This window comes from Salvelinus namaycush, unplaced genomic scaffold, assembly GCF_016432855.1.
Source record: "Salvelinus namaycush isolate Seneca unplaced genomic scaffold, SaNama_1.0 Scaffold433, whole genome shotgun sequence".
NCBI lineage: Eukaryota > Metazoa > Chordata > Actinopteri > Salmoniformes > Salmonidae > Salvelinus > Salvelinus namaycush.
The window spans coordinates 79,619-93,641 of record NW_024061124.1 but is presented as its reverse complement, the minus strand read 5'-3'; the positions used below and the strand labels follow the sequence as shown (position 1 = coordinate 93,641).

The 14,023-nt window shown below is 49.5% G+C and overlaps 1 protein-coding gene across 1 annotated transcript in view; it reads right to left on the bottom strand.

The window, feature by feature from the left end:
• LOC120041303 (ankyrin repeat domain-containing protein 12-like) overlaps positions 1–14,023 on the bottom strand; it is a 63,673-nt gene that overhangs the window by 13,881 nt on the left and 35,769 nt on the right. The window contains exons 4-7 of the mRNA XM_038986242.1: positions 3,956–4,102; positions 2,235–2,438; positions 1,668–1,810; positions 1,054–1,204 (exon numbers count right to left, since the gene is read on the bottom strand). Of these exons, the coding sequence (XP_038842170.1) occupies positions 1,054–1,204; positions 1,668–1,810; positions 2,235–2,438; positions 3,956–4,102 (645 nt within the window). The remainder of the gene's footprint in view (positions 1–1,053; positions 1,205–1,667; positions 1,811–2,234; positions 2,439–3,955; positions 4,103–14,023) is intronic.

The window sequence follows — 14,023 nt, the reverse complement described above, 5'->3', positions numbered from 1 at the left end:
AGAACACACACCTTTATTTTTGAAATCACAAAATATAAACTTTTTAAAAAATATGATAAAAACACACCAAATAATGACAAAGAAACAACTCTACAGGACACCCTACCCGAGGGGAGGCTATCCTCTACAGGACACCCTACCCGAGGGGAGGCTATCCTCTACAGGACACCCTACCCGAGGGGAGGCTATCCTCTACAGGACACCCTACCCGAGGGGAGGCTATCCTCTACAGGACACCCTACCCGAGGGGAGGCTATCCTCTACAGGACACCCTACCCGAGGGGAGGCTATCCTCTACAGGACACCCTACCCGAGGCTATCCTCTACAGGACACCCTACCCGAGGGGAGGCTATCCTCTACAGGACACCCTACCCGAGGGGAGGCTATCCTCTACAGGACACCCTACCCGAGGGGAGGCTATCCTCTACAGGACACCCTACCCGAGGGGAGGCTATCCTCTACAGGACACCCTACCCGAGGGGAGGCTATCCTCTACAGGACACCCTACCCGAGGGGAGGCTATCCTCTACAGGACACCCTACCCGAGGGGAGGCTATCCTCTACAGGACACCCTACCCGAGGGGAGGCTATCCTCTACAGGACACCCTACCCGAGGGGAGGCTATCCTCTACAGGACACCCTACCCGAGGGGAGGCTATCCTCTACAGGACACCCTACCCGAGGGGAGGCTATCCTCTACAGGACACCCTACCCGAGGGGAGGCTATCCTCTACAGGACACCCTACCCGAGGGGAGGCTATCCTCTACAGGACACCCTACCCGAGGGGAGGCTATCCTCTACAGGACACCCTACCCGAGGGGAGGCTATCCTCTACAGGACACCCTACCCGAGGGGAGGCTATCCTCTACAGGACACCCTACCCGAGGGGAGGCTATCCTCTACAGGACACCCTACCCGAGGGGAGGCTATCCTCTACAGGACACCCTACCCGAGGGGAGGCTATCCTCTACAGGACACCCTACCCGAGGGGAGGCTATCCTCTACAGGACACCCTACCCGAGGGGAGGCTATCCTCTACAGGACACCCTACCTGAGGGGAGGCTATCCTCTGGGTCGGAGAGGGGCACCTCTCCCTTTAGGAGGAGCTCCAGCGCCTGAGAATCGGCTACGTCAACAGGCCGCTCCCCTCGCTTGTTGGCCTGGAACGCATTTCCTCCGTGTGTCAGCAGCAGCTTCACAATCTAGACGGAAGAGAATAGGACAAATGGTTAGTGAACCCGTTATGGTCCTGAATGAACAGATCATTGTGGAAATTCTTGGGTTTAGGATAAGAGCAAGAAATATACATCTGGCCACCCCTCATAGCCTGGTTCCTCTCTAGGTTTCTTCCTAGGTTCTGGCCTTTCTAGGGAGTTTTTCCCAGCCACCGTGCTTCTACACCTGCATTGCTTGCTGTTTTGGGGGTTTTAGGCTGGGTTTCTGTACAGCACTTTGAGATATATCAGCTGATGTAAGTAGGGCTATATAAATACATTTGATATATATAAAAAAAAATGACGTGTGTTTGTTTTCTTTAGACCAAGTTATATCATCATTACTACCGGTCGATGGTTATAGTTGACAGACTGAGTCAGTTAACTTAATCCTGGTTATACAGCGAGCGAGCGGGAGGGGGATGGGATGAGCAGCGGTAGTAAACCTTACGTCTGTGTGTCCACTGCTGGAGGCATCGTGAAGCGGAGTGTCATCATCCAGGCCCTGAGTGTTGACTTCTGCTCCGGCTGCAATCAGGACCTTGGCCACGTCGAAGAAACCAAGGTTACACGCCTCGTGAAGGGACGTCCAGCCTGACAGAGGACGCATTTTTAAAAATTGTAATAACATAATTATCATTAAAAAAAAAAATGTTCACCTTTTATTTAACTAGGCAAGTCAGTTAAGAACAAATTCTTATTTACAATGACGACCTAGGAACAGCGGGTTAACTGCCTAGTTCAGGGGCAGAATGACAGATTTTTACCTCGTCAGCTCAGGGGATTCGATCTAGCAACCTTTCGGTTACTAGTCCAACGCTCTAACCACTAGGCTACCCTGCCGCCCCGTACTACACAGTACTTATGAAATACTTGATTGTTTCTATGGGATACATTTAAACAAGTACTACTGGACAACGTAACATTGAGTACGAACTGAATCCTCAACACTTCTGCAAATCTCTGCACTATAAAAGACTCTTATCGTTGTATCAAGGGTGTCCAGGTGTTCCTATACCTGCGAAGTCTTTAATGTTGACGTCAGCCCCGAGGCTGATAAGCTCCTTGACCTGTTTGGCGTCCCCTCGTATGGCGGCCATGTGTAGCGTCGTCTCGCCACGCTCGTTCCTCTTGTTCACCTTGTCCCTCGCTCTGGAGGCCGTGCTGCTGGGGAGCTTCTTCTGCACCGGGTGGGCCTGGGACGGGTGGCTAGGGGTCGAGTCTGAGGAGGAGGAGGGGAGAGAGGAAGAGTCAAAATAGAAGGAGATGATCTAACACTCAACCAAAACAAACTGACACGGAGGTCCATTAGCTTTAAGGCTGTCGTTTAGCATTATGACTCATCCTTATGGTAACTATAGTCCTTATCCACATTCCTAAAGGCTGATACGAGGAGACAGGAGAGAGGGAGAGGGGGGGGTAAGAGAGCGGGAGAGGGGGGGGGGGGTAAGAGAGCGGGAGAGGGGGGGGGGTAAGAGAGCGGGAGAGGGGGGGGGGTAAAGAGAGCGGGAGAGGGGGGGGGGGTAAGAGAGCGGGAGAGGGGGGGGGGTAAGAGAGCGGGAGAGGGGGGGGTAAGAGAGCGGGAGAGGGGGGGGGTAAGAGAGCGGGAGAGGGGGGGGTAAGAGAGCGGGAGAGGGGGGGGGGTAAGAGAGCGGGGGGGGTAAGAGAGCGGGAGAGGGGGGGGGGGTAAGAGAGCGGGAGAGGGGGGGGTAAGAGAGCGGGAGAGGGGGGGGGTAAGAGAGCGGGAGAGGGGGGGGGTAAGAGAGCGGGAGAGGGGGGGGGTAAGAGAGCGGGAGAGGGGGGGTAAGAGAGCGGGAGAGGGGGGGGTAAGAGAGCGGGAGAGGGGGGGTAAGAGAGCGGGAGAGGGGGGGTAAGAGCGGGAGAGGGGGGTAAGAGAGCGGGAGGGTAAGAGAGCGGGAGGGTAAGAGAGCGGGAGGGTAAGAGAGCGGGAGAGGGGGTAAGAGCGGGAGAGGGGGGGTAAGAGAGCGGGAGAGGGGGGGTAAGAGAGCGGGAGAGGGGGGGTAAGAGAGCGGGGGTAAGAGAGCGGGAGAGGGGGGGTAAGAGAGGGGGGGTAAGAGAGCGGGAGAGGGGGTAAGAGCGGGAGAGGGGGGGTAAGAGAGCGGGAGGGTAAGAGAGCGGGAGAGGGAGGGTAAGAGAGCGGGAGAGGGGGTAAGAGCGGGAGACAGGGCATGAATGTGTTCTGACTAACCTGGGCTGTTGTCCCGGGAGGTCCGTTATCAACATGACTGTGTTCTGACTAACCTGGGCTGTTGTACCGGGAGGTCCGTTATCAACATGGCTGTGTTCTGACTAACCTGGGCTGTTGTACCGGGAGGTCCGTTATCAACATGAATGTGTTCTGACTAACCTGGGCTGTTGTACCGGGAGGTCCGTTATCAACATGACTGTGTTCTGACTAACCTGGGCTGTTGTACCGGGAGGTCCGTTATCAACATGACTGTGTTCTGACTAACCTGGGCTGTTGTACCGGGAGGTCCGTTATCAACATGACTGTGTTCTGACTAACCTGGGCTGTTGTACCGGGAGGTCCGTTATCAACATGACTGTATTCTGACTAACCTGGGCTGTTGTACCGGGAGGTCCGTTATCAACATGACTGTGTTCTGACTAACCTGGGCTGTTGTACCGGGAGGTCCGTTATCAACATGACTGTATTCTGACTAACCTGGGCTGTTGTACCGGGAGGTCCGTTATCAACATGACTGTGTTCTGACTAACCTGGGCTGTTGTCCATGGCGGTCATTTGCATCAATAAGGCCATCTGTTTGCGTTCAGACAGCGGGTATCCAAACAGAAGATTAACCGGGGCCTTCTTACTCCCCCCAGACTCCTTCTTGACCTTCTTCTTATCCGGCCCATCTTTATCTACAGAGTTAGGACAGGCAACAGGGTAAGACTTAGAAACTAGACACATATCTCCAAACCAGCAAAGGTGTTAATTCCAAAATTGCACACTATTCCCGATATAGTGCACCTGACCCCTATGGAGCCTGGCCAAAAGTAGCGCACTATATAGGGAGACAGGGTGCCATTTGGGACACAACCAAGATCATCAACAACAACAAAGGGTGACGTAATGGTTCTCCCCCCCCCAACCTCATCTTTCGCACCATCTCTCCATCACGCGCAAAAAAAAAAAAAAAAAACTTAGCAAGTAGGGGGGGGAACAAATAAAATCATTCTTTGTAAAATCGGCAAAGTGCTTAGCTTCTTGGTATCCCCTCTTCATCACTAATAATACGATCACGTCAACAACATACAGACCTGTATGACGTGAGCTAGCTAGCAAGCCAGAGAGAGCAGGCAGGGAGGACAGGAGATGCCGGATGAAGCCAGAGAGAGCAGGCAGGGAGGACAGGAGATGCCGGATGAAGCCAGAGAGAGCAGGCAGACAGGGAGGAGATGCAGGATGAAGCCAGAGAGAGCAGGCAGGGAGGACAGGAGATGCCGGATGAAGCCAGAGAGAGCAGGCAGACAGGGAGGAGATGCCGGATGAAGCCAGAGAGAGCAGGCAGACAGGGAGGAGATGCAGGATGAAGCCAGAGAGAGCAGGCAGACAGGGAGGAGATGCAGGATGAAGCCAGAGAGAGCAGGCAGGCAGGGAGGAGATGCAGGATGAAGCCAGAGAGAGCAGGCAGACAGGGAGGAGATGCAGGATGAAGCCAGAGAGAGCAGGCAGACAGGGAGGAGATGCAGGATGAAGCCAGAGAGAGCAGGCAGACAGGGAGGAGATGCAGGATGAAGCCAGAGAGAGCAGGCAGACAGGGAGGAGATGCAGGATGAAGCCAGAGAGAGCAGGCAGACAGGGAGGAGATGCAGGATGAAGCCAGAGAGAGCAGGCAGACAGGGAGGAGATGCAGGATGAAGCCAGAGAGAGCAGGCAGACAGGGAGGAGATGCAGGATGATGCCAGAGAGAGCAGGCAGGGAGGACAGGGCACATGCTCATGTGTGTTTACAGTGTAGCACAGCAGCATGTGCCCTGTAGAACTGACGTGATAAAACTTGGATGTGACCGAGTTGCAGGACCGGGCTGATCCAGGACAAGACACACAACACACAGCAGATGGTGTGGCCTACATGCTGCTGAAGTCACTAAGACAAGACACCCTACATACACACACAACACCATGTCTAGAGGACCCAGGCCGACGCTGCAGAGACAGTTACCTGCTGAGTACATCCTGCAGGGAGTCACTAACCTCCCCTCAGACTCTCCCCACGACTCAGTGGACTGGTCTGGGACTGACTCATCTACTGGGCAGAGCAGATACACGGGAGGGGGGGGGGGGGGGGGGGGGGGATGGAGGAGGAAGAGGAAGAGAAGAAAGGAGGGGGGAGAGGAGAGGGAGGGAAGAGGGAGAGTAGAGTAGAGGAAAGGGAGAGGGAGGGAAAGGAAAGCAGGCAGAAAGCACAGCATTAAAGCACGCCGATCTTTCTCGCAAAAACGCTCCTTCACACGAGACACACAAACAGTGACGAGAAGGGCTGCGGCGGCCATGACGTGCTGTCAGTCTCATCACACAAACAGTGACGAGAAGGGCTGCGGCGGCCATGACGTGCTGTCAGTCTCATCACACAAACAGTGACGAGAAGGGCTGCGGCGGCCATGACGTGCTGTTAGTCTCATCACACAAACAGTGACGAGAAGGGCTGCGGCGGCCATGACGTGCTGTTAGTCTCATCACACAAACAGTGACGAGAAGGGCTGCGGCGGCCATGACGTGCTGTCAGTCTCATCACACAAACAGTGACGAGAAGGGCTGCGGCGGCCATGACGTGCTGTCAGTCTCATCACACAAACAGTGACGAGAAGGGCTGCGGCGGCCATGACGTGCTGTCAGTCTCATCACACAAACAGTGACGAGAAGGGCTGCGGCGGCCATGACGTGCTGTCAGTCTCATCACACAAACAGTGACGAGAAGGGCTGCGGCGGCCATGACGTGCTGTTAGTCTCATCACACAAACAGTGACGAGAAGGGCTGCGGCGGCCATGACGTGCTGTCAGTCTCATCACACAAACAGTGACGAGAAGGGCTGCGGCGGCCATGACGTGCTGTCAGTCTCATCACACAAACAGTGACGAGAAGGGCTGCGGCGGCCATGACGTGCTGTCAGTCTCATCACACAAACAGTGACGAGAAGGGCTGCGGCGGCCATGACGTGCTGTTAGTCTCATCACACAAACAGTGACGAGAAGGGCTGCGGCGGCCATGACGTGCTGTCAGTCTCATCACACAAACAGTGACGAGAAGGGCTGCGGCGGCCATGACGTGCTGTCAGTCTCATCACACAAACAGTGACGAGAAGGGCTGCGGCGGCCATGACGTGCTGTCAGTCTCATCACACAAACAGTGACGAGAAGGGCTGCGGCGGCCATGACGTGCTGTTAGTCTCATCACACAAACAGTGACGAGAAGGGCTGCGGCGGCCATGACGTGCTGTCAGTCTCATCACACAAACAGTGACGAGAAGGGCTGCGGCGGCCATGACGTGCTGTCAGTCTCATCACACAAACAGTGACGAGAAGGGCTGCGGCGGCCATGACGTGCTGTTAGTCTCATCACACAAACAGTGACGAGAAGGGCTGCGGCGGCCATGACGGGCTGCTAGTCTCATCACACAAACAGTGACGAGAAGGGCTGCGGCGGCCATGACGTGCTGTTAGTCTCATCACACAAACAGTGACGAGAAGGGCTGCGGCGGCCATGACGTGCTGTTAGTCTCATCACACAAACAGTGACGAGAAGGGCTGCGGCGGCCATGACGTGCTGTTAGTCTCATCACACAAACAGTGACGAGAAGGGCTGCGGCGGCCATGACGTGCTGTTAGTCTCATCACACAAACAGTGACGAGAAGGGCTGCGGCGGCCATGACGTGCTGTTAGTCTCATCACACAAACAGTGACGAGAAGGGCTGCGGCGGCCATGACGTGCTGTCAGTCTCATCACACAAACAGTGACGAGAAGGGCTGCGGCGGCCATGACGTGCTGTTAGTCTCATCACACAAACAGTGACGAGAAGGGCTGCGGCGGCCATGACGTGCTGTTAGTCGGTTAGTGTCTGTCCACTCTGATATGGATCATATACATATTTTTTATAAAGTATAAACCATCACAAAAAAAAAAATCAATTAATTTATTTAGGTCAGGTCTAAAGAAACATGATACGAAAAAAACGTTTTTTCAGAAGAACAGAATATGAGTCGGAATATGTTATCTATGATATAGACTGTAGACTTGTTCATTTATCAGACTAGATACTGTATGTTATCTGGCTATGATATAGACTGTAGACTTGTTCATTTATCAGACTAGATACTGTATGTTATCTGACTATGATATAGACTGTAGACTTGTTCATTTATCAGACTAGATACTGTATGTTATCTGGCTATGATATAGACTGTAGACTTGTTCATTTATCAGACTAGATACTGTATGTTATCTGGCTATGATATAGACTGTAGACTTGTTCATTTATCAGACTAGATACTGTATGTTATCTGGCTATGATATAGACTGTAGACTTGTTCATTTATCAGACTAGATACTGTATGTTATCTGGCTATGATATAGACTGTAGACTTGTTCATTTATCAGACTAGATACTGTATGTTATCTGACTATGATATAGACTGTAGACTTGTTCATTTATCAGACTAGATACTGTATGTTATCTGGCTATGATATAGACTGTAGACTTGTTCATTTATCAGACTAGATACTGTATGTTATCTGGCTATGATATAGACTGTAGACTTGTTCATTTAGCAGACTAGATACTGTATGTTATCTATGATATAGACTGTAGACTTGTTCATTTATCAGACTAGATACTGTATGTTATCTGGCTATGATATAGACTGTAGACTTGTTCATTTATCAGACTAGATACTGTATGTTATCTGACTATGATATAGACTGTAGACTTGTTCATTTATCAGACTAGATACTGTATGTTATCTGGCTATGATATAGACTGTAGACTTGTTCATTTATCAGACTAGATACTGTATGTTATCTGACTATGATATAGACTGTAGACTTGTTCATTTATCAGACTAGATACTGTATGTTATCTGGCTATGATATAGACTGTAGACTTGTTCATTTATCAGACTAGATACTGTATGTTATCTGGCTATGATATAGACTGTAGACTTGTTCATTTATCAGACTAGATACTGTATGTTATCTGGCTATGATATAGACTGTAGACTTGTTCATTTATCAGACTAGATACTGTATGTTATCTGGCTATGATATAGACTGTAGGCTTGTTCATTTAGCAGACTAGATACTGTATGTTATCTGGCTATGATATAGACTGTAGGCTTGTTCATTTATCAGACTAGATACTGTATGTTATCTGGCTATGATATAGACTGTAGACTTGTTCATTTATCAGACTAGATGCTGTATGTTATCTGGCTATGATATAGACTGTAGGCTTGTTCAATTATCAGACTAGATACTGTATGTTATCTGGCTATGATATAGACTGTAGACTTGTTCATTTATCAGACTAGATACTGTATGTTATCTGGCTATGATATAGACTGTAGGCTTGTTCATTTATCAGACTAGATACTGTATGTTATCTGGCTATGATCCATGCTATAGACTGTAGGCTTGTTCATTTAGCAGACTAGATACTGTATGTTATCTGGCTATGATATAGACTGTAGACTTGTTCATTTATCAGACTAGATACTGTATGTTATCTGGCTATGATATAGACTGTAGACTTGTTCATTTATCAGACTAGATACTGTATGTTATCTGGCTATGATATAGACTGTAGACTTGTTCATTTATCAGACTAGATACTGTATGTTATCTGGCTATGATCCATGCTATAGACTGTAGACTTGTTCATTTATCAGACTAGATACTGTATGTTATCTGGCTATGATATAGGCTGTAGACTTGTTCATTTATCAGACTAGATACTGTATGTTATCTGGCTATGATATAGGCTGTAGACTTGTTCATTTATCAGACTAGATACTGTATGTTATCTGGCTATGATATAGACTGTAGACTTGTTCATTTATCAGACTAGATACTGTATGTTATCTGACTATGATATAGACTGTAGGCTTGTTCATTTAGCAGACTAGATAAGCCCCAAGCCATTATTTGATATGATTTTACAATAAGAAGAATATATTTGAATTTAGCTAAATAAAATATACATTTTTCCCCATTCCGGAGCGAGTGGGCTCGCCCAACGCTCTAACCACTAGACTACCTGCTGCCGCCCCAAATGGGCTGCATGATGCGACTATAGGCTATTGATTGATTTGAGAAAGTCGAGAAAAGTTTTTATTTATCAAGTGGTCATGCCAGGTAGACTACTCCTGTTTTATAGCATGGGTTTAATAAAAGCAGCTGGGATCCATCAAAACAGCAACCAAATAAACAGCAACCATCAACACTCTCCCCTCCGCCGAGGGGCCCGGCAGCCTCTTGCTGACCTACACGTGATATTCCGCCCATTAGGACCCGGCGGCCGTTAGGACCCGGCGGCCGTTAGGACCCGGCGGCCGTTAGGACCCGGCGGCCGTTAGTGCTGAGTACCAGGCCATTAGGACCCGGCGGCCGTTAGTGCTGAGTACCAGGCCATTAGGACCCGACGGTCGTTAGTGCTGAGTACCAGGCCATTAGGACCCGGCGGCCGTTAGTGCTGAGTACCAGGCCATTAGGACCCGGCGGCCGTTAGCTATCGTCTATTTAAGCAGTCCGGACTAACAACCGTCGGGTCCTAATGGCCTGGTACTCAACTCTCGTCTCTTATGCACTCTGGACTGCGTACCAGGACATTAGGACGCAATGTTCATTAGGTAGCCTAGCGGTTAAGAGTAGGGACGGGGCAGCTGGTAGCCCAGCGGTTAAGAGTAGGGACGGGGCAGCAGGTAGCCTAGCGGTTAAGAGTAGGGACGGGGCAGCAGGTAGCCTAGCGGTTAAGAGTAGGGACGGGGCAGCAGGTAGCCTAGCGGTTAAGAGTAGGGACGGGGCAGCAGGTAGCCTAGCGGTTAAGAGTAGGGACGGGGCAGCAGGTAGCCTAGCGGTTAAGAGTAGGGATGGGGCAGCAGGTAGCCTAGCGGTTAAGAGTAGGGACGGGGCAGCAGGTAGCCTAGCGGTTAAGAGTAGGGATGGGGCAGCAGGTAGCCTAGCGGTTAAGAGTAGGGATGGGGCAGCTGGTAGCCTAGCGGTTAAGAGTAGGGACGGGGCAGCAGGTAGCCTAGCGGTTAAGAGTAGGGATGGGGCAGCAGGTAGCCTAGCGGTTAAGAGTAGGGATGGGGCAGCAGGTAGCCTAGCGGTTAAGAGTAGGGATGGGGCAGCAGGTAGCCTAGCGGTTAAGAGTAGGGATGGGGCAGCTGGTAGCCTAGCGGTTAAGATCAGGGACGGGGCAGCAGGTAGCCTAGCGGTTAAGAGTAGGGACGGGGCAGCAGGTAGCCTAGCGGTTAAGATCAGGGACGGGGCAGCAGGTAGCCTAGTGGTTAAGAGTAGGGACGGGGCAGCAGGTAGCCTAGCGGTTAAGAGTAGGGATGGGGCAGCAGGTAGCCCAGCGGTTAAGAGTAGGGATGGGGCAGCAGGTAGCCCAGCGGTTAAGAGTAGGGACGGGGCAGCAGGAAGCCTAGCGGTTAAGAGTAGGGACGGGGCAGCAGGTAGCCTAGCGGTTAAGAGTAGGGACGGGGCAGCAGGTAGCCTAGCGGTTAAGAGTAGGGACGGGGCAGCAGGTAGCCCAGCGGTTAAGAGTAGGGACGGGGCAGCAGGTAGCCCAGCGGTTAAGAGTAGGGATGGGGCAGCAGGTAGCCCAGCGGTTAAGAGTAGGGACGGGGCAGCAGGTAGCCTAGCGGTTAAGAGTAGGGACGGGGCAGCAGGTAGCCTAGCGGTTAAGATCAGGGACGGGGCAGCAGGTAGCCTAGCGGTTAAGAGTAGGGACGGGGCAGCTGGTAGCCTAGCGGTTAAGAGTAGGGACGGGGCAGCTGGTAGCCTAGCGGTTAAGAGTAGGGACGGGGCAGCTGGTAGCCTAGCGGTTAAGAGTAGGGACGGGGCAGCAGGTAGCCTAGCGGTTAAGAGTAGGGACGGGGCAGCAGGTAGCCGAGCGGTTAAGAGCGATGGGCCAGTAACTAAACTATTTGGTAGAATGTGGCCGGCCGAACAGGCAAGTGACATGTCTTGAAGACAACGTTTCTTTGCTTTGACTAGTCCGTTTGTACATGTGCATTGGCTGGGCACAACAAAAAGAACCCAAGCCAAGCATCACACAGTTCTTCTCCCTACAGTGGCTGAATTAATAAGGTGCCGCGGGGCATCATACTGTGTTAGCTTTCTGCCATGTTTGAGAAGTCAAAAGCCCCATCGGATGAGTTATTTGTATAGCTGTAACCATCTTGATTTCCGTGCATTTTTCCCCCCTCTCCATTACGGTTCTTCCTTCATACAAAAATCCGTCAAAGCGGTGTCTCTCGTTCAAATTCGCTTGTAAAATGTCCAAACTCACACAAAAAAATGACATTCGGCAGCTCCTACAGTCGCTTGAAATAATATTTGCCCCTTTTCTCAACTTTTGCATATTTTTGATACTGAATGTTAATCAGATCTTCAACTAAAACCTATTAGATAAAGGACACCTGAGTGAACAAATAACAATTACAATACTTATTTCATAAACAAAGTTATGTAACACCAAATGCCCCTGTGTGAAAAAAGTAATTGCTCCCCTTTTACACTGAATAAGTGGTTGTTCCACCTTTAGCTGTAATGACTCCAACCAAACACTTCCTGTAAATGTTGATCAGTCTCTCACGTCGCTGTGGAGGAATTTTGGCCCACTCTTCCATGCAGAACTGCTTTAACTCAGCAACATTTGTGGGTTTTAAAGCATGAACTGTTCGTTTCAAGTCCTGCCACAACACCTCAGTTGGGGTTAGGTCTGGATTTTGACTAGGCCGTTCCCCCAAAAAAAAACTTCAAATTTGTTGCTTTTTAGCCATTTATCATGTAGACACCTGATTGTGACATTTTATAACATTGTCTCGCTGCGCTTCAGCTCACAGACGTACGGCCTCTGACATGTATACCGTTGACTATAACCTATGCACTTGAATGGCAAATGGGAGGCTTTCATTGAGCTCGTTTTGAGATCAAAGCAAGAGTTGCATGTAGCCAAGTGTGCACATCTTGTTCATATCCTTTGCTAGTCAGTGTTGTATTTTGAGACAGGCTTGAATAAGCTAAGTAGCCAATGGGCAGAAAGTAGCATAATTTGTCTGATTCCCTGTAATAACGGTATGGGAACAATACTGCGTTTTATAAAGTGGTTTCCTGCATCAAACACAACCTTTTCAGTCCCCTCCTTGTCTAAAGGACAAGTGGATAAACAGGTTAATGTCAAGTCCTGCATGTTTTTTTTCTCTCGAAAGTCTCATGGAATGTAGGTCTACATTGAACACCCACACATTGGCTGCGGCTGTACATTGTACATTAAATGATAGAACAGCTATTTCCATGTTAAAATGTGATGGTAGGCCACACTGGTAGTCCTACATTATGATCAAATAGCCACAGTAGGCTACTTGGCCACTTAAAACTGTAACTTAAAGTGGGTACAGCCTCAGTGTTTACAGTAAAACTAACGTAAAGCGGGTACAGCCTCAGTGTTCACAGTAAAACTAACGTAAAGCGGGTACAGCCTCAGTGTTCACAGTAAAACTAACTAAGTGGGTACAGCCTCAGTGTTTACAGTAAAACTAACGTAAAGCGGGTACAGCCTCAGTGTTCACAGTAAAACGTGCACTGGAAGAAGTTGAGTAGATTTTTACAAAATGTTCCAGTTTGTGCTCAGTAGACGTGAAATTTGATCAGTGTCGGGATTTTTTTTAGAAGGAACACCTGCGCCGAATTTAACCCGATCTAACATCTCTCTCAACATGACAGAGCTTGAGAGGATCTGCAGAGGAGAATGGGAGAAACTCCCCAAATACAGGTGTGCCAAGCTTGTAGAGTAATACCCAAGAAGACTCAACGCTGTAATCGCTGCCAAAGGTGCTTCAACAAAGTACTGAGAAAAGGGTCTGAATACTTATGTAAAATGTGATATGTTTTTTTTGTCATTATGGGGTATTGTGATGTCATTAAGGGGTATTGTGATGTCATAAGGGCTGTTGTGTGTAGATAGATGAGTGAACAAAACTATTTAATCCATTTTAGAATAAGTCTGAACACGTTCCAAATGAACTGTAGGATAACCTGTACATACTACCCGTACATAGGATAACCTGTACATACTACCCGTACATAGGATAACCTGTACATACTACCCGTACATAGGATAACCTGTACATACTACCCGTACATAGGATAACCTGTACATACTACCCGTACATAGGATAACCTGTACATACTACCCGTACATAGGATAACCTGTACATACTACCCGTACATAGGATAACCTGTACATACTACCCGTACATAGGATAACCTGTACATACTACCCGTACATAGGATAACCTGTACATACTACCCGTACATAGGATAACCTGTACATACTACCCGTACATAGGATAACCTGTACATACTACCCGTACATAGGATAACCTGTACATACTACCCGTACATAGGATAACCTGTACATACTACCCGTACATAGGATAACCTGTACATACTACCCGTACATAGGATAACCTGTACATACTACCCGTACATAGGATAACCTGTACATACTACCCGTACATAGGATAACCTGTACATACTACCCGTACATAGGATAACC